This window comes from Lissotriton helveticus, chromosome 2_1 (assembly GCF_964261635.1).
Source record: "Lissotriton helveticus chromosome 2_1, aLisHel1.1, whole genome shotgun sequence".
Taxonomy (NCBI): Eukaryota; Metazoa; Chordata; class Amphibia; order Caudata; family Salamandridae; genus Lissotriton; species Lissotriton helveticus.
In genome coordinates, this window is record NC_136059.1 from 2123804895 (window position 1) to 2123826844 (window position 21950).

The 21950-nt window shown below is 43.1% G+C and overlaps 1 protein-coding gene across 1 annotated transcript in view; it reads left to right on the forward strand.

Annotated features, from left to right (window-relative positions):
• The first annotated feature begins 299 nt into the window (after positions 1 to 299).
• SPCS3 (signal peptidase complex subunit 3) overlaps positions 300 to 21950 on the forward strand; it is an 88729-nt gene continuing 67078 nt past the window's right edge. The window contains exons 1-2 of the mRNA XM_078677088.1: positions 300 to 549; positions 6084 to 6157. Of these exons, the coding sequence (XP_078533214.1) occupies positions 407 to 549; positions 6084 to 6157 (217 nt within the window). The 5' untranslated portion in view covers positions 300 to 406. The remainder of the gene's footprint in view (positions 550 to 6083; positions 6158 to 21950) is intronic.

The window sequence follows — 21950 nt, forward strand, 5'->3', positions numbered from 1 at the left end:
CACAGAATCAGTGAATGTTTGTTTATCCTTTCGGCCCGTCACCGACTTATACATCTTCAGCTTACAGCGATAGTACTTTGAACACCCCGAAACATAATACATGATCGTCACGGTAGCACGGCGCAAACGCAGATCGAGTTGTACGCGGAAACACTAGGGCGACAGTCAGCCTCTGAGAGGTGCATGTAACGCCTTGCCCCGGAAGTTGATCAATTGGCCTACCACCTAAAATGATCGCCAATCAGATGGGTCATTTCTACGACTTGCACGGTCTAGTGTTTCTAAGTTTCTAAAGACAAGTTGATGTTTGTGGCGCGCATGCGTGCAGTGGATCGGGGGCGCTGACGACTAGCGCAGCGTTTTAAGCATTTGGATTGCGGTCTGAGCCTCTTTTCTCACTGCCACCATGAATACTGCCCTGTCCCGAGCCAACTCTCTCTTCGCTTTCTCCCTGAGCGTCATGGCCGCCCTCACCTTTGGCTGCTTCATCACTACTGCTTTTAAGGAGAGGATCGTACCGGTGGACATCCACGTGTCCCGGGTCATGCTGTGAGTATCATTGCCTTGGAGCTTCCTGGAGTAAAGGGTAGCTAGCTTTTAAGCCCTAATCATCTCATGCACAAGCATCACCACTCTCCCCTTGCTTACATTCGTGACAGTCACATTAAACTTCTTAAACAAGCTCATCGGTATAAACCGAAAGCATTGACAGCTAAAAGAGGCGATCTCTACCCTGTATTTGGCCGCCTGTCTTTACTTTCGACCTCGTACTTGCGGTCTTTTACATCACTGTGCTTTGTTTCGAAAATGCTTGTCCTCTTTCGGGAAATTGATTTCCTGCAATACAGCCAATCGGCTAGAGGCACGACACCCAGCTCCTCCCTCCGCCACACTCCGTTTGTTTAGGCCCTATCGCTGTGCTATTCGAGCGTGATCTATCCAACCTGTATCTAACATGGGATTTAAAAAACATTTATTACCAAATCGTGCATTTCGTTTGATTTTGTTTGAGTAGCCTTTTGTCTGTACTCGCTGACCTTTTTGCAGGACTTAGTAGGGTAATCTTTTTTTATTTTATGCGAGTCGCGACCATTCATCTCTTCAGTTCCCATCTTTAACATATGGAATGAAATGCATTTCTAATTCATATAGGTCATTGATGGCCAATCGTCATCATACAACATTTCGAAGACGCGCAGTCGTAAATACAATAAACTATATCATAGTGAACTGTTATACCACATCAAATTGATCACATATTTTGTTCATTTCACTTTGCTGCGCACACCAGTCAGAATCTGAACCATCCGCAGACTACATTTTCTGGCTTTCAGCTGTACTCCTGATGTATAGTGAGCCCAGTGTCTTACAAACAAAACTGTTATCGTATTAACACACCTAATAAATAAACACTTGAACCTGGGTGAATACTATAATAAGACCATCAGGATACCTTTTTTGGCTAGCCGCTTGTTAATACCCTGGTCTTTCCAAAAGCAGTCCATACGTGTCGTGTTTTCTCAAACTAATTGCTGTGTGCAGGGAATCCCTTCAGACTCACTCCTTGCCTTTTAATTATACTTTTGCTATCGTGTCTTCATGATGGCTCACAATACACCCTCTTGCATGTTCGTCTTTTTTGTGCAGTTACATTGAATTGTGCATTGCCAGTGTGGGTCCTGATTTGATGCCTGAATCACGAACTCAAGTTGTTCTAGATAATTCAGCCAAAACATTAACTTCCGTCACCTCTTCCTCCATTCTACCATAATTTAACCTAAGCTTTGAAGCATGAGTTTCTCCTAGTTGGTAAGCAAAGGTAGGTAGTTAACTTATCATCTATACATCTCTGCCTATTAATATAAAAAAATCCATGCACCCAGCCCACGTGGCCCCATATTCCCATCTCTCTCTTTGAGTTTAGGAGGGAATTTGGAACTGTTGCACGCTCTGTGGTCTGCCTGTTGTGTTTATGTGAGGGAAGCTTGACCTGCTCTTATACCCTGCTAGATTTGGTTTGTGAGCGTGGAAATGGATGCCATTGCCACTATATAAGGTGCACGTTTTTGTACTGGAAAAGCTTGCATTGCCTATATTGTATGTCTTAGTGAAGCGTGGTAAAACATTTTCACTATACTTAAGCAAATGTGATTTGTGTTGTCAATGCGTGTAGGAAAGTTCCTTTTTCGACATGCTCACACCCACTTTTTGCCTGGTTGGATTGTGATTTCTACTGAAAGTGCACCGGGTTCCTGCTAACCAGGCCCCCAGTGCTAGAGCTCTTTCCCAAAACTGTACAGTTATTTCCCCCAATTGGCAATACATTTAATACCTTCTGAAAGTCCCTAGTAAATGGTGCCTCAGGTACTAAAGAGGGTCCATAAGGGCATCAGCACAAATTGTGCCATGTAAGGGCCCCCAGACCAGGCTCATGCAAACTGCCACTGCAGGCTCCGTGTCTTGGTGCAGATAAAAGTGAAAACACAACATGGCACACAGCCTGTGTGGTCTTCCCGCCTACACTGCATGTAGTGTAAGTAAGTCACCCATACTACAGGCCTTACCACCCTAAGGCAGGGTGAACAATACTACATGTGAGGGGATAACTGTGTGAGCAGATATGCACCTGTACTTGTCAGTATCATTGCTGCCGGTACCTGTGATCAGGGAAGCCATTTTGAAAGAATGTACTGGACACTAGAGAAAACGAGTTTCCCAGCTACACAATGGCTTCACTGAAAATAGGGATTTCTGGTATCCAACATCTCGTATTAATAAACCTGCACTTATGCCAGTTTCGTGTTTAGTAATACATGAGCACAAAGGGTATCTTCTGTCTGACTGGTTCTACCCAGCTTGCCACCAGAGATTACTTTCTGATAACCCAGCCCCCCACCCCCACCCCCCTGGGTGAGGGCCTTTGCTCTCTGGGGGGCATTAATCAAGCCTGTCCAGGAAGGGGGTATGGTACACTTCCTCCAAAAGGATGACCTGCAGATTAGTATTCTAAAGCAAGGAAGCTTCAAAGGAAAGGACCTACCGCCTTTGGTATGCAAATCTGGTTTCTCTCCCTGGAGAAATAGCTGACCACTTTTGTCCAGAACCACTTGGCACCATGACCGGTGGGGAAATTAGCTAGTTGAACAGGTATGTCCACCCTCAGGCTAGTGCCACCCCTAAGGTGGGCTACATGTAGTGGATGTTACTATTTAAAGGTAGCCATCTTGGTGATCGCAAAATCAGGAATTCTGGGACAGGGTTATGATGACCTCCGCCAGGAAGTGGTCATAGTGATCCCAATGGTGTATAGCCCATTGGCTACTATCCTACATTCTCCTAACTCCCTAAAAATGCAGTATTTACAGGATTCCCCGGCACCAGAGAATCAGATCTTGCTGACTAAAAGAAGATAGGCCGAAGAGCAGTGAAAGCAAGAATTGCAGAAGAAGCAACTGACTTGGCACCAGCCCATGCCTGTTCGCCTATTCTCGACAGTTGTGCCATAGTCATCTCGCCCTGCAAGCTGATGATCCTCCAAAAGCCTGGTAGGACTGCCAGCAGTTCTCCAAAGACTTGGGAACCCCTGTAGAACAGAAGAGCTATTTCCCTGCATTTTGCAGGTACCAAAGACCGAGCTGTGAGACTGCAGAACTGCTCAATCTCGACACCGCAAACCACCACTGCTCCAGAGTCCCCGAGTCGAAGTGGGTCAACAGTTTCACAGTGGTCCTCAGCCTCCAGAGACAGAGTCCACCGTGGCTTCAACCCTCGTGAACTCTCCAAAGCCGCCTCAGCATGCTGGCCCCCCTCAACAGCAAGTGCTTCTGTATGAGAAAAACCAACACCTCAGAGACCCTCTTCACCCGACGTCCCGGCCCGTGGAGAAGAAAGGCCATTGTTGTCCCCCAGCATACCAAGACTTGAACCGTCGTGTTGGTTTAGCCTAACTGGCCTTCCAGTCCAATACTGCAGCATCTGTTGGCTAAGACCAACCCCCATTGACTTGTATTGGGCACCTGACACTGTCACAACTGCAACCAGCTGCTGGATGTGAAATGCTGGTGCTGCCTTCGACCTTTCCCCAAGCACCTCCAAGTCCCGGAGATTGGTCTCGTAAGATGTTGCAAAGAACTCTTATCCCATATTTGTTTTTCCTTTCATAGGATAACATTGGAGCCTCTGAAAAACTAAGTACCGACTTTAATTGCAAAAGTATTTCTCTTAAAAAACATACTTACCTGATTGTATGCATTCTGGTCCCTAAACATATTTAAAGATACGTGTTATTTTTATAAATTGGTGTGGATCTCCTTATTGAGTCATGTGCATCATTTATTGACTAGTGTGTGTATGTGCAGATGTCTAACGCTTCACTCTGATAAGCCTAAGGCTGCTTGACCACACTACCCCCTAAAAGAGCACATTGGGATTGCTAGAGCAAACCCTATCCACTCGTAAGGGAACCCCTGGACTCTTTGCACAGTATATCTTGTTTTGATATATAAGGTGCCGCTTCCTACAATGCGTGTTTATTCTTGTTTTCATTTAATCTGACTGCATTTCACAGATTTGTATTGGTCCGTGTGTTTTAGACTTTATATCCATTTCTGAAATGTATGTCTACCTTGACTAAATGGCTGCCGTAACTGCTCTGAATGTACTAAATTAAAGCAACAATTTTATTTTCCAGACATTGTTTTGGCAAACACTTACAATAAGGTCACTGAAGGCAGGCATGTACTGCGTAATAAAGGCAACTTTTTATACAACATTATTTAATACCCCATAAAATCTTTAAATACAAATGTATGTACCGATTCAACTAAAGTGCCATGTTTAATTGAAGTGATTCAGTGATCAGAAAGTTTACATTAAACTCTAGCTCACAGTGATTGAAAGGGCTCTCTCTGTTTTTGCTTATGAGTTATTAAAGTATCACTCGAATTTCCAGTTTTAACAGATCGCTGAATATGTATGTTGTTGAATATGGATAGTGTAGTCCTACTGGGCTAGCTGAACTGGCAATACCTTGTATGGGTCAATAACCGATTTGTGGCATCATTGGTAACCGTGCAGTTAACATTTAAAACAATTGCTTGTTTTATTGTGGAGCAAAAACAGCATGATGAAAACACAACATGAGAGAAGGATGATTTTTGAAGCAGTTACAGGCCTACATTTAACTATCTGTATTTGGAAATTTCAGCAATCCTGCTGCTCATCGGATTGAGAGACATTTTGACTTCCCAAGCCCGGGATGTCTCGAATTGCTAAATGTCCTTTGCTGGAGTTAGACAGATCAGTGACCCTCCAGCTTTCCCAATGTCTCTGCTAGCTTTCCCAGTCTTTCAGCGTAGCAATGGATTTTGGTAAAGGAATAAGTCCGCTCATTACAGAACTATCATAGTTGCAGTGTGTTGCATTCATTATATGAAGAGCCAATGTACAATTTTTGCTTTTGAATATCCTTATGGTGAAGTGTTACATGGGCTAGAGAAAACCCTGCAAGTGCAGTCCATTCTATGTAAACTTTTATGAGTCCCTTTTGCTGCCGTTGTGGAGTTTACTCATCTAATATCTCTTGTCCCAGTTTTCCTTGCAGTGGGGTCTACCAAGTTGGTGTTTGAAGATGATGGTGTCTGGTTCCTAGTACTAATCTTTAGTCGTAGTTTTGCGAGCCAGTCACTTGAAATTCCTTGTAGTGCTGGAATAGATGTGCAGATAGTTTATTTTACAGTTTGATCCAATCTATAATGTTGGCTTTCGTTGGTGGACTGAATGTAATTAAAAAAATATTTATCTGTTGGGCCCAGTGGAAGATAGTGATGTCTGATATATTTATTTTTATAACTCGCGTTGTCATTTGATGAAGGACGAAGGATATCGATATTTTAGGAAGACCTTTTGGTGAGACAGCCTTATAATGTGTGGTTTTGACTTTGCAAAGTTAATGCGCTGTGCCATTTCCATTGAATGAGGACAGATTGTATCTGATCACCTTTTAATCCTTATGTGCAACTGTCTTAGTGGGTATTATAGGAAAGCACACTTGCAGATTTTAAAATTTCACGTATCTTTTTCAGGAAAAATGTTGAAGATTTTACTGGACCACGAGAACAAAGTGACTTGGGATTCATCACGTTTGATATCAATGCAAATATCCTTTAAGTACCAAATCTTAATTTCGAACCATGCAAGATATGCTGCAAAAATGCAATATTTGCCAAGGTTGTCTACAATATTTCTACTTTTGAATGTTTTGGATGGTTGTGTGGATATTTCTCATTAATGTTTTTCTATTCTGGTGACATTTAGAGCATTTCCTCTCTCTTCCATTCCTTCATTCTACTTCAAAAACACAGCGTGCATGATTCTTTTCCTCTCCCCACATTATACATTTTACTTCCACGACATTTTAAAATTACCATCATCTGATGCTCCTTCCATGACTGATCTCCTTAAACCAAAACCATCAGATTTCATTAGTTTTATTGATATGTTCTCTTGCCAAAGGTACAACCATTTCCTGTATGTATGACCAGTGTCAACCGTATGTTTAAAGTTTTTTTTTATTCTTTGTCATCGGACCTTTGGAAGGAAATATCTTGTGGTGTGTGTTAAAGGCAGAATACATGCTTATTCTAAATATTTATTCTGGGTTGCTAGCTCAACCTTAAAGCATTTTGTTGTTTAGGTATGTGTGCTTAAGTCTGTGAAACAGAGGAAATAATGTGAATTATTAGAGAGATGACTAATCTTCTGGTCAGCATTAATGAAATCGTTTGTAGTGTGATATGGACTTTATTTGCACAGAGCATATGCTGTTTGTAATTGCATTCTTATATAGTGCTTACTACCCCTTATGAGGTGTCAAAGTGCTTTTTAGGTTTCGTAGAGAGACCTAATGCCGTCCATCCACTTTTTCCGATCCGGATTTTCAAAAGTTCACGTGAAATCACGTGACCACAAGCTCCTTCGTGCACGAGCTTGCATTTCCCCACAGGCTTCCCTGCCAGCAGCATTTGCCTCATCAAAGGCTTCCGCTGCCCCGCCCCCCGCCGTCACTTATTCACGGCCGCAGGCCGTGACTTCAAAGGGTGCCCCCTGCTTCACGGCCATCTGTTCCCCAGCACCTCCCCTCTCTCTCCCCTAATTATTCACTGCTGCCGGCCCGCACATCTAGTTTTCCACGGCTTTCGTTTTCCGCTTGATTGGTTAGTTTGCTAATGCTTGTTTACACTGTTCCTTGTCGTTTTGTATTATTTCGCCGATGCACACGGCTTTATCATCCCACGTGGCAACGATGTTTATTGCGATTTTCACAATGTAAAGAGTGCTTCATACAAACTTTCTCCATCTCGCCGAAGCACACAGCTTTATTTATTTTTTTCGTAGCACTAATGTATTTAAATTTCGTCCAATTAGCTCGGCTTTCTTAATATTCGTGTGCATTGCACATTTATTCTCATCTTTATTCACATCTACCTGTTCATTTCATTTTGCTGGGGTTTGCATATATTTTTCTGGTTTAAAAACTTGTTTTTATTAGGTGTTATTAAGGAACATGCAATCTGTAAATCCTCCTCCTTCGTTTTTAGGTCACTGTCACACCCCCTCACCCTCCCAACCCTCTCACCCACCCTCACTCACTCACCCTCATACACCCTCATCAGCATAGCATAACAAAACATAGCATGGCATAACAAAAAAAGCATAGGATACACAACCTCACCACCCTCGCTCACCCTCACTCGCCTCACCCACCCTCACTCACTCACTCACCCACCCTCACTCACTCACCCACCCTCACTCACTCACCCACCCTCACTCACTCACTCACTCACCCACCCTCACTCACTCACTCACCCACCCTCACTCACTCACTCACCCACCCTCACTCACTCACCCACCCTCACTCACTCACCCACCCTCACTCACTCACTCACTCACCCACCCTCACTCACTCACCCACCCTCACTCACTCACCCACCCTCACTCACTCACTCACTCACTCACTCACCCACCCACCCTCACTCACTCACTCACTCACTCACCCTCACTCACTCACTCACTCACCCACCCACCCTCACTCACCCACCCTCACTCACCCTCACTCACTCACCCACCCTCACTCACTCACTCACCCTCACTCACCCTCACCAGCATAGCATAACAAAACATAGCATAGCATAACTAAACAAAGCATAGGATAGGAAAACATAGCATAACAAAACACAACAAAGCATAACAAAACACAGCAAAGCATAGCATAACAAAACATAGTATAACAAAACATAACATAACAAAACATAGCATAACAAAATACAACAACACATAGCATAACAAAACACAACAAAACATAGCATGGCTTAACAAAACATAACAAAACATATAGCATAGCAAAACACAGCATAGCATACCAAACACAGCAAAACATAGCATAGCATAACAAAACATAGCATAATAAAACACAACAAAGCATAGCATAGCATAAAAAAATAGCATAACAAAGCATAGCAGAGCAAAACATAGCATAGCATAACAAAACATAGCATAACATAACAAAGCATAGCCTAGCAAAACACAACAAAACATAGCATAGCATAACAAAACATAGCATAGCATAACAAAACAAAGCATAGGACAGCAAAACAAAACATAGCATAGCATAACAAAACATAGCATAACATAAAACATAGCATAACATAACAAAACATAGCATAACAAAACATAGCATAACATAAAACATAGCATAACATAACAAAACATAGCATAACAAAACACAACAAAACAGCATAGCTTAACAAAACAAAACATAGCATGGCTGAACAAAACATAACAAAACATAGCAAAACACAACTTAGCATACCAACACAACAAAACATAGCATAGCATAACAAAGCAGAGCAAAACATAGCATAGCATAACATAGCATAGCATAGCAAAACATAGCATAGCATAGCAAAACATAGCATAGCATAACAAAACAGCATAGCATAGCATAACAAAACAGAACATAGGATAGCATAACAAAACAGAACATAGGATAGCAAAACAAAACATAGAATAGCATACAGCATCACTCAGCACCACCACAGCATCACTCAGTGGCACCACAACATCACTGAGCTCCACCACAGCATCAATCTGTGCAACCATTCAATAACAACTGGTTCAAATATGTTATCTCAATGTTTCAAGCTTTATTACAAATGTAACAAAAAGATGTTAATATTTGACATATGTTCTTGGATTTTCGTCACAATAAAATACACTGAACATAATCTTCACAAATGTTATTTACAAAAGTTTAAGCTATTGCCATTATAAATTACAATAACTTTTATTTAAGTATTAATTATTAAAAAAAATTAAAAAACATTGTTATTTGTAATATCAATACATGTAAGTCACGTAAATACAACACATATTGCATTACAAATGCTATAGGTGTCACATTTGCGAGAGTTATAACTATTGGCATTGTAAATGACAAAGCTATTAATTTCGCTATTTTCAAAAACAAAACCTAAATAAAAAATGTGTCATTTACAATACCAATAGCTCTAACTTTCCTAATACGAGACCTATTGCATTGCAAATGCTTGTTTAATGAGTAGCACACTATTCTGGAACCCAGAGAGATTTAGTAGTGAATTCGTATAGGGAGATATGAAATTAGTTTGAGCGGTGGGTGAGTTTAATTGGATTGAAAAAGGATAGTGATAGAGGGAAGTGTTTGCATTTATATAGCACTTTCTCCCCTGATGGGGTGTCGAACCGCTTTTCGGCAGGTAGCGCAGTACTCCGGAACCGAAACTAGATTGGTGGGGAATAATTAAAGGAATATGAAATTAATTTGAGCAATGAACATTATTAGTTGGATTGAAAAGGCCTAAAAGTACAGATTGCACAGAAACCAAAATTTCAATTTAAGCCATCGTGGATAGAAAAAACACAGCAGTTTTAAAGTATCAAGAATACACAGTAAAAGTCTATATTCTTGCCACCTTTGCTGTTGCTTGTTCACTGGGATGTTTAAAGCACAGAGAGACTGGGCTACAAGATGAAGTGGCGGTCTTGGGGTTCCCTACATAGCCCTTAAGGGGTTGAAGGTGTGGGAGGAGGTGGGCTCAGGGTTGTCTAGGAGCTAGAATGGCAAATCAGGTAAGCACAGGCTGATGGAGAGGGGGCAGGGACAGCTGCCCCTGAAGTCAGAATCTCCTTTAACACAGACAGGCTGAATCCACACTTTTCATGTCCTGTTTTAGCCAGCAAGCAAGTCCCAAATCAAAATCTAAAACCACTGAAAATACTGCTTTTCGCACACTTAAATCACTTTTTCTAGCAAAAAATGAGTGTTACATGCACTTTCCAAACACAGTTTAAACTATAAAGCAGATTAAGCAGTCTCTTAAACACACTCTGAGGGTGTAGTTATCGGTTCCTATCTAGCAAGAAAAAACTTCTTGAGGTATATTTTGCACGTACAGCTCCATCACTTTGGCGACACTGCTACGATAGTACGACACTGCTGTACTTGTCACATATACAGTGGAATAGGACACTGCTGACCTTGGCTGCAGTAGGCTATGATACTGCTGATCCTATCACAGCTGCAGCAAGATAGGACATCAGTAGCAGGATATGATGTTACTTAGCCTATCCCATTTGTCCCAGGATATTACATCACAAAATCTATTGCAGTTTCTGCAGGACATAGCAACGTTAAATGTATTATCTCTTCAGCAGAACATGAAATCGCAGAAGCGTAGCATATGAGTGGGAGGCACTTGAGGTGTCTGTTGGTAAGAGTTTCTGTGCTGTTTAGAATGCTTTGATGTCTTGGGTGAGCAATCCTGGTATGGTTTGGTTTAATGCAATAACATGTAATTTGCAAAGTTTGCATCCTCCTTTTCCATGGTTATGGACAGTATTTGCCACTTGGATTCAACTCAACAGCTTCCCCACAAGTGTTTCATGAAGCTTCCTTATGGACCATTGTATTTCTAGATAACTCTTTATTTGTGGTTTGTTAGCTTAGTTGAAGTGAATGCTTACCTATGCAAGTAGTAAGTAGAACAAACTCCATGCTAAAATAAAAAATACCCACAGATGAATAACATAAGATGTAATGAAAATTTCAAGAACTAAAAATGCATTATGTCGAAACTGCGGTAATTCCAAAAGTAAGCACGACAACTATTCGCAAACAGATAGAAATATACAGCATATCTCTCTGTATATAAACATTTATTTGCACCTTAGATATGTACCTATTGCTTTGTATTACCGTGTAGAATACTTACGTTTAAAAAAATGAATTATTCTATAGATATTCATTAGTTATGCTTAACAAATGTACATATTACTGATAGTTGCATTATTCTATGTTTTTAACATTTATATCAGTGACTGCATGAATAAGTAAATCTTTTTATCATAACTATCTACAATTACTTCACTTTTGATCTACAAAAATATATATATAAATAAATTTAATTTAAAGTACAACACTTGAAAGCCAGAGTTTATTTAATGCATCTTTGATCTACATATACTACCTTCCTTTATGCATCTATGGGTCTTCCATGTACTTATGGACCTATATCTTTATTACTTTTGGATCTGTATATTTATTACTTTACTTTTCTGCTAATTCAGCATATCCAATCCACTACCCAAAGGTTCAAAGGTTCAAAATAAGCTTTATTCGATATTTAAACAAATATCATATAAGCATACATTGTTATACAGATTAGTAAAACATTATTAAAAATGAATAAAAGACAACAGTTAAAAACAAAAACTGGTTGTGTTCTCCGATATCAGTCTAAAGTATTCCTGAATTTTATCAATAATTTTAAAAACTGCTCCATTTTTGTTATCACCTCCCTGTCTTCGAGTTCTTGTAAACGCTCAAAGGCAAGTTTGCACGACCTGAGATTCCATCTTTTGAGCAGAGGTAATAAAAGAGCTTTTCTCAATAACCCATAGTATTTACAGAAAAGAATGGTATGGATATTAGTTTGTTGAGATATGTTGTCGCAGGGGCAAGAACAAACAGTCCGAGACCAGTCATTACATAATGGGAATGTTACATAGCGGAAAAAAGAACCCAGTCTAAATCTGGTGAGCAGCATCCTTGAATAACACGAATAGTCTGTTGAAAGATAAAGCTGAAGGCCTTTGTGTGGTGTCACCCTTTGATATGCCAGAATAGTGTCACAGTGCTTCCATTTGTTCCATCTGGCTGTTTCCAGGTGGGCCATTAGCATCTTTCTTAGGCCTTTCCGTGAGATATTTTCTAATGAAGAAGGATCTGTAAACCATTCTTGGCGCCCAATTGCCAGAAAAAACTTTTTCACGTAGGCCAACCATTTTGGTAGAGAATGTTTAGCCCCTTCCAATTTTAAAATGTCTTGTATCACCTCTCTATTAAAATCAGTCTCGGGCGTGGTCCATATTTTGTGCCAAAGAAGGGGAGGTTCAGATTTTATAACATCTGATATATACGGTAGATCCAATTCGATGTGCATCTGATACACCGAAGTTGCCTTTGAGGAGGCCAGGAGATACCTAATGAAATTATTTTCCACAATTTGTATTGGTGAGAGGTTTTTGTCAATTCCCCAGAGGCCTGCCCCATATGTAGCAGTGCTAACACATTTTGCTTTATATACCATTAATAATTGTTTCACCGGTCTTCCCCCTATTTTACTTGCGAAATCACGGAGCCCGCCAATTGCACTCACGAAAGTAAGTTTCCTCTTGTGTATAGCCGCCTTCCAGGATAGCTTTCTATGAAGGCAGATACCCAAGTAAGTGAATACCTCCACTGTTTCCAATTTTTGGCCCTCGATGTAGATAGGGCAGGGGATTTTTTTGTGACCTTTATTGCTTAGCATGGAGTAAGATTTACCTATATTCACTTTGAGACCCTTGATCTTCATGAAAACCGTAAACTCTGAGACTGCCTTTTGTAGGCCCATTCTAGTCTGGGAGAGGATTGCGGCATCGTCTGCATATAGCAGGATTGGAATCGGTTGTCCTCCTATTTTTGGGAAATCGCACTCGATGTTTTTGAGATGCTCGCCAATCGCAATTATATAGAGGGAGAAGAGCAGAGGTGCCAAAATGCACCCCTGTCTGACCCCTCTATTGATATTAAAACGTGGCGTGCACTCTCCCCTCAGACCAAATCTAACTCTAGCTCCAGCTTCTCTGTACAGAGCCTTAATGAATAGTAGGATTGATGGATCGATCCCAATTTGATGTAATGTGTCCCATAGTAGGTCATGCTGGACGCAGTCAAATGCTGACGTAAGGTCTATGTACGTTATGTACAGACTGCGTTTTTTAATATCGATGTATTTGGATTTAGTTAGATGTAGATTGAGGACCTGTTCAATCGTCCCTCTGCCTGTCCGAAAGCCATATTGTAATTGTGACAATACGTTTTTCTCCTCCAGCCAGATGGTGAGTCTTTTCAGAATTATTCGTCCAGCAATTTTCATCAGGGTATCGAGGAGAGATATAGGCCGATAACAAGATGGCGAGTGTCTGTCTCCTTTTTTAAAAATTGGAATTACAATTGCCTCTCCCCATGTTGGAAGGAGATCAACGATATTTATCGAGTTTAGAACAGAGGTCAGAAGAGGTACCCAAAATTCCATTTCCGCCTTGTAGACGTCTGCAGGAATTGCATCCGGTCCAGGTGCCTTCCCTGCAGGACTTTCTGCAATCGCCAGTTCCACCTCCTCAAGTGAAAAAGGGGTTAACCGGGGACTTTCTTGCTGTGGGTTTGACTTTGATAAGGGGAGGCATTCTGATTCCAGAGTATTCAGACATGTGGGATTCGAGTATAATTTCTGGAAGTGTTCCACCCACGTCTCTCCACTTATTGCCATATCCAAGTTTCTTTCAGGTATTTTCACCCATGGTAAGGGGGAATTTATAAGTCTCCAGAAGGCTGACATATCACCCATTTCTGATGTTGTAACCAAGTTCTGCCATGCTTCCTGTTTTAGTATCCTTTTCCTATTTTTTATGGCTAAACGGTATTGAGTCCTTGCCAAACGTATTTCTGTTTGGGGTTTGGGTATGACATGCAGCAAGTTTTTTAGATATTTCAAAGCCTTTGAACAATTTGCATCAAACCATCCTTTATATTCAAAGGGACCTGGTTTAAACTGTCTAGTCAAAAGTTCTTTCAGGGTATCCTGAATTTTAATGAAGGCTTTACAGATGTCATCGGGGTTGTTATTAATAGTAAGACAGGTATAGATCTCCTCCTTCCTCTTATCGACTAAGTTTTTAAGAAGGTTGTTTGGATTGATTTTGGACCATTTAACACAATATCCATTTGTAGCTCCCATTTTAATAGGTTGTTGATAGTTAACCTTGTGTAGGCTTTGATTTTTTATAAAACCCGGTAGCTCGATGGACATGGACAGAGGATAGTGGTCACTGTATAAGTGGTCGAGGGTGTTCCAGTTTTGTATTAACGTTGCGTATGTTTTTGAGAATAGAATAAAATCTATGGTGGTATTCAAACCTCTGCCATGAAAGGTTGATTTATGAGGTCGTGGGGTTTGAAGAAGCTCATTTGCAAAACGTAAGTTGAATGAGGTCACAAAATTATTGAAAAGATCCCCAGATATTGTGTGCAAAAAATGGTTAAAAGTAGCGTTGCCAGAGTCTGAATCATATGTCACGAAGATGTCACAGTCATCTCTTACAATGTGTGGGCAAATGTGACAGTTTAGATCGCCCAAAAAGGCTATTGCACACTCTCCGTCAAATGAGTCTTTAATATTTTGCAACGCTTGATGAAGATCTTCCAAGTCAGCCCCCAGTTTTTCTGCCGTGAGATTGTTGTAGAAATTGACAATTAACAGTGACAGTGACGGAGCAATGTCCATTACAATTACCTGGAAGGAGTCTCTCAGTATTGTTTTCCTGATCCTATGACCGACTGCTACGCTGATATAAGAGCATAGCCCCCCTTTATGTCTGCCCTGTTTACTCATAATTTACAACAAGGGGTGGTGATGGACAGAGTCTCTGAATTAAGCAGAGTACTCTCACCCAGTCAAGAGATCAGGGCTAGATCCAACACCGTTTTTTAGCTCATTGCACCATCCCAGTTTCAGAACCTGGCTGTATGCAAATTAGTCTGTCCCTGGCCCAGTGCATCATGGGAACAGGGCAGACCAGACTACAAAAGCCAATTCTTACACTGGGAAGGAAACAAGCTTCCGGGGACCGGTTTCTGCCATTTCAGGCGTCTTCGGCCCGGCTTGCTTGAATCCTGATGGTGCAATGAGCAAGGGACTCACATCTGAGTATACCCTTCCACGCTTAGGGTGGACAAAATAATTTACAACAAGGGGTGGTGATGGACAGAGTTTCTGAATTAAGCAGAGTACTCTCACCCAGTCAAGAGATCAGGGCTAGATCCAACACCGTTTTTTAGCTCATTGCACCATCCCAGTTTCAGAACCTGGCTGTATGCAAATTAGTCTGTCCCTGGCCCAGTGCATCATGGGAACAGGGCAGACCAGACTACAAAAGCCAATTCTTACACTGGGAAGGAAACAAGCTTCCGGGGACCGGTTTCTGCCATTTCAGGCGTCTTCGGCCCGGCTTGCTTGAATCCTGATGGTGCAATGAGCAAGGGACTCACATCTGAGTATACCCTTCCACGCTTAGGGTGGACAAAATAATTTACAACAAGGGGTGGTGATGGACAGAGTCTCTGAATTAAGCAGAGTACTCTCACCCAGTCAAGAGATCAGGGCTAGATCCAACACCGTTTTTTAGCTCATTGCACCATCCCAGTTTCAGAACCTGGCTGTATGCAAATTAGTCTGTCCCTGGCCCAGTGCATCATGGGAACAGGGCAGACCAGACTACAAAAGCCAATTCTTACACTGGGAAGGAAACAAGCTTCCGGGGACCGGTTTCTGCCATTTCAGGCGTCTTCGGCCCGGCTTGCTTGAATCCTGATGGTGCAATGAGCAAGGGACTCACATCTGAGTATACCCTTCCACGCTTAGGGTGGACAAAATAATTTACAACAAGGGGTGGTGATGGACAGAGTCTCTGAATTAAGCAGAGTACTCTCACCCAGTCAAGAGATCAGGGCTAGATCCAACACCGTTTTTTAGCTCATTGCACCATCCCAGTTTGAGAACCTGGCTGTATGCAAATTAGTCTGTCCCTGGCCCAGTGCATCATGGGAACAGGGCAGACCAGACTACAAAAGCCAATTCTTACACTGGGAAGGAAACAAGCTTCCGGGGACCGGTTTCTGCCATTTCAGGCGTCTTCGGCCCGGCTTGCTTGAATCCTGATGGTGCAATGAGCAAGGGACTCACATCTGAGTATACCCTTCCACGCTTAGGGTAGACAAAATAATTTACAACAAGGGGTGGTGATGGACAGAGTCTCTGAATTAAGCAGAGTACTCTCACCCAGTCAAGAGATCAGGGCTAGATCCAACACCGTTTTTTAGCTCATTGCACCATCCCAGTTTCAGAACCTGGCTGTATGCAAATTAGTCTGTCCCTGGCCCAGTGCATCATGGGAACAGGGCAGACCAGACTACAAAAGCCAATTCTTACACTGGGAAGGAAACAAGCTTCCGGGGACCGGTTTCTGCCATTTCAGGCGTCTTCGGCCCGGCTTGCTTGAATCCTGATGGTGCAATGAGCAAGGGACTCACATCTGAGTATACCCTTCCACGCTTAGGGTGGACAAAATAATTTACAACAAGGGGTGGTGATGGACAGAGTCTCTGAATTAAGCAGAGTACTCTCACCCAGTCAAGAGATCAGGGCTAGATCCAACACCGTTTTTTAGCTCATTGCACCATCCCAGTTTCAGAACCTGGCTGTATGCAAATTAGTCTGTCCCTGGCCCAGTGCATCATGGGAACAGGGCAGACCAGACTACAAAAGCCAATTCTTACACTGGGAAGGAAACAAGCTTCCGGGGACCGGTTTCTGCCATTTCAGGCGTCTTCGGCCCGGCTTGCTTGAATCCTGATGGTGCAATGAGCAAGGGACTCACATCTGAGTATACCCTTCCACGCTTAGGGTGGACAAAATAATTTACAACAAGGGGTGGTGATGGACAGAGTCTCTGAATTAAGCAGAGTACTCTCACCCAGTCAAGAGATCAGGGCTAGATCCAACACCGTTTTTTAGCTCATTGCACCATCCCAGTTTCAGAACCTGGCTGTATGCAAATTAGTCTGTCCCTGGCCCAGTGCATCATGGGAACAGGGCAGACCAGACTACAAAAGCCAATTCTTACACTGGGAAGGAAACAAGCTTCCGGGGACCGGTTTCTGCCATTTCAGGCGTCTTCGGCCCGGCTTGCTTGAATCCTGATGGTGCAATGAGCAAGGGACTCACATCTGAGTATACCCTTCCACGCTTAGGGTGGACAAAATAATTTACAACAAGGGGTGGTGATGGACAGAGTCTCTGAATTAAGCAGAGTACTCTCACCCAGTCAAGAGATCAGGGCTAGATCCAACACCGTTTTTTAGCTCATTGCACCATCCCAGTTTCAGAACCTGGCTGTATGCAAATTAGTCTGTCCCTGGCCCAGTGCATCATGGGAACAGGGCAGACCAGACTACAAAAGCCAATTCTTACACTGGAAAGGAAACAAGCTTCCGGGGACCGGTTTCTGCCATTTCAGGCGTCTTCGGCCCGGCTTGCTTGAATCCTGATGGTGCAATGAGCAAGGGACTCATGTTTACTCATGGCAGCCGGGTAGTGAAATGTCTGAAAACCTTGGAGATGAATGGGAGAAATTGCCCAGGTTTCCTGAAAACACAAGATGGAATACTGGTTAACAACCTGTAGCCAATCCGGTATTGTAGTTTTTGAAAAAAGGCCTGCCAAATTCCATGAAAGGAATTGGAGGTTGAGCGTATTGTCTCGGTCTACCTTGTAGGTGGAAATTAGGTTGTCAGATGTATTTAAGGAGAGAGAGGATAGACTTCTGGGATTGCCCCTTTCTGGAATTATTACTCTATTTCTAGCCTCTTTTTCTGTAAGGTTTTTAATGGGACCATCTACTAGATCATCCTGTAAGGCATCGGTATGAGTAATTTTATGATCCCGACTCCCCCTATCATGATTTACTTCCTTGTCTTGATTGAGTCATTCTACGTCGTCCAGCCCGTAGAGTGTCTCATAGTAGTTATGGCAAGGTAAGTTCCATGTTGGATTAACAAACGGGGGGGGGTTGAAGGAACCCCTCTGGATAATGCCGTGGAGTCGGCAAATGCGTGTAGTCAATCAGAGGAAGAAATGGCTGTTCTCTTAATCTATTCCTTCGATTGTAATTCCTGTAATGCACAGACATGGAATTATCGTAGTAAGGTTTTAGTTGGTGTAATTTAGGGTGCATTAGCGCCTCAGGATAAAAATAGGCTAGGGGTTTTGGTGAAATTGGACCCCTATTAAAACCCGAAAACCAGTCTATAATGTGCGTGATGGCCCTCGGATCTTTGAAGGTAACAATTACTACGTCCCCTTCAATATCTTTGGGGCGGATCCCAATCCACTGGGTTCTTTTGACCATTTTTATGTCGCCATTTATATGAGGGGGTAGGGGCCTATTTTCTCTAAGCCAAAAAATCACCTTATTTTTTAGGCTGTGATGGTTTTCATAGCCTCCTGTAGGAGGTAATGGTAACACTCCCGTCAGAACGATAACGTTCTGTGCTGCGGCAGGGGGTAAGTCAACATATCTTTTGGGTGGACGTTTTTCCTGTGGGGCTGCGGACTGCGTTTTTTCAGGAGTGGTTTGTGCCTTGCCCATTTTTACTGAGGCTGTGAGGGAGTTAATTTGTGTTGAATAAGTATCAGAAGACACTTTTGGAGGGGGAACAGGGTTATGAGTAGTTCCTGTCTTTTTTATTGGGACTGGGGGGTGAGTTTGTTGCTGATTTGAGGCCGTAGATTGCTTGTTAGATTTCTGTGCTTTGGACATTTTTTCTATTTTTGAATTAGTTCCCCCATCAGCCGATGTAATGGGTTTTATATTTGGAGTGTTAAGTTCTGGATCATGAGTAGGTTTGTTACCAGCTGTTAAATTTGAGACAGCATTTGCGACCCCCTTAATTGGTTGTTTTTGAGTCAGAGATTCTGAGAGAGTGTCAAGTTGGGTGGCTATTCTTTTGACTCTCTCATGTATGGGTATTAGTAATGCCTTAACAAGGTGTTCCATGGCGTCCACAAAATCTTTAATCGTGGGGGGTACGCAGGAAGTAAAGATTTCCCTGGGTGGTCTGGATGTTCCTTCTACAATTTGTAGAAGTTGTTTGTTTAATAATGCTTTAGCCGATGTTGGGGTTTTAGGAATACTTTTCATGGCGACTTTCTTGCGTCGTTTTTTGGGTGGAGATCTAATAGTAACCTGTTTTTTGTTCGGTTGATTTTTAGAAGGTGGGGGTTTATCTAACTTTAAAACAAGTGGGAAAGGTTGAAACATGGTTACTTTTTGGGTGACCAAAGAGGAAGGAATTTCGAATATTTCGGGAGGGACGAACTCTGCAATCTTTGGCAAATTTGGAGTAACCAAATCAATGAGATCAGGGGGTGCAGAGGTAGTGTTGTGAGCGGATTTTAATGGAGATGGAAAAGAAGGTCCATTTTTTGGTGGAAAAAAAGGTCGGAACACTGAGGGAACATTGTCCGTATTCATTAGATCTTCATCTATATTATTTAGGGTCGAGTTAAGAGGAAGGGACTCAGGAGTAAAAGTCGGATCTGGTAGTTGAGTGATATTTTTTAATAGCTCTATGGATTGACGCCGTGCAATACGACGCTCTGCCAGAGCCAAGTCTCTGTCAATTTCACCTGTTGCTTTGAAGAAAAATTTATCAAGGGGTCCGAGGATAGGGGTCTCTACTGCAGGCAATAAAACGTCAGATCCTGATGTAGACATGATCCTAACTGCTAAGAAATGTGGCCCGGACCGGGCGTATCTGGCCTTTGAGGGCCGTGGAGGGCCCGCCCTTTGCCCGGGCTTAGCCCCGGGCCACGACCCGCGCGCGTCCCGCGATGAGCGTTGTAGCCCTTGCTTATGAGTGGGTGAGGAGAGGGCGGGGCACTGGAAGGGGGCGCGGCACCCTCGGGAAGAGGAAACCGCTGATGTCAGTAGCGCTGTACCTCGCAGTCCCGGGGCCGCGCCTCTCGCCTCCTCTGCGGCCTCGCGGTGTTTACTCCTTCCTCGGCGGCACAATGGACTTTGGCAGAAGGTCTGCTACTCCGGTAGCAGGTGGCAGGTAGGCAGGAAAATGCTGGCAATACCTCTGTATGCGAGCGGCCCCCGCGGAGCGGGGGCCGCGAGAGGTTATGTACGCCTTGGGGGCGGGGCACTGGGAGGGGGCGCGGCACCCTCGGGAAGAGGAAACAGCTGATGTCAGTAGCGCTGTACCTCGCAGTCCCGGGGCCGCGCCTCTCGCCTCCTCTGCGGCCTCGCGGTGTTTACTCCTTCCTCGGCGGCACAATGGACTTTGGCAGAAGGTCTGCTACTCCGGTAGCAAGTGGCAGGTAGGCAGGAAAATGCTGGCAATACCTCTGTATGCGAGCGGCACCCGCGGAGCGGGGGCCGCGAGAGGTTATGTACGCCTTGGGGGCGGGGCACTGGGAGGGGGCGCGGCACCCTCGGGAAGAGGAAACAGCTGATGTCAGTAGCGCTGTACCTCGCAGTCCCGGGGCCGCGCCTCTCGCCTCCTCTGCGGCCTCGCGGTGTTTACTCCTTCCTCGGCGGCACAATGGACTTTGGCAGAAGGTCTGCTACTCCGGTAGCAAGTGGCAGGTAGGCAGGAAAATGCTGGCAATACCTCTGTATGCGAGCGGCACCCTATTTCTCTCCCTATACCGTTCTCAATATATCCTCTAGGTAAACTGTCTGACTCATCTCAAACCTCTTTCTACTACTGTTTCCAATGCACTAGCCTGTTTCTCACCCTTTACCTCTATCAATATATCCCATACCCCCACTCTCTCATTCATCCCAAACTCCATACCACTTCTATGATCCCCAAAATAACCTTTTTGAGACTCTTCCCTAATCCACCCTTCCTTGCATTATCTCATACGTCTTTTTACTATTCCGATCCCCCCCCAAACAAGCCTTTCTAAACCTTCCCTCTGACTCGTCCCCCTCCAACTCTCTTTTACTCATCCCCCTCCACCACCCATTTACTCATCCCAAGTCTGCTCCTACTGCTATGAGCTCCAAAACAAACAAAATTCTAAATCCTTCCCTTCTAACACTCCCTTCTAACACTCCACTATCCTTTTCAGTCCAAATAAGAACTAACATGTCCACCACTCAAATTAATTTCATATTTCACTATACAAATTCACCTTTAATCCTTTAAAGGTTCCAAAGTAGCGTGGTACTCACCGAAAAAGCACTTCAACACCTCATCAGGGGTTGCAAGCGCTATATATATGCAAACCTTTTTTCCCTTCTCTATCCCTCCACTATCATTTGCAATCGAAATAACTGACTACTCCAATTACTTTAATATTTTCACTATACAAACTCACCACTAATCCTTTATAGGTTTCAGAGTAGCATGCTACTCGCCGAAAAAGTGTTTTTACGCCTCGTCAGGGTAGTAAGTGCTATATAAATGCAATTACAGTACAATACAATAAAATGTGAGCAAAAGGTGTAGTAACTGTTCTGTGGGGCTTTATGGCCCTTAAATTCTTCATTATAAACGCTTATTAAAACATTTGTCATTCGGTAAATATTCAAGAAAATGCCCCATGTAAGTATTAAGTGGGGCGAGTTTCAGCTGACAAATACTGTGAGTGCGATTAGTCCATGTAGTGCAGAAAGACTAGAGAGAGATGCTGGAGCTTTCTGAAGAAGACCACGTACCCTAAGCTCACATTTGTGTA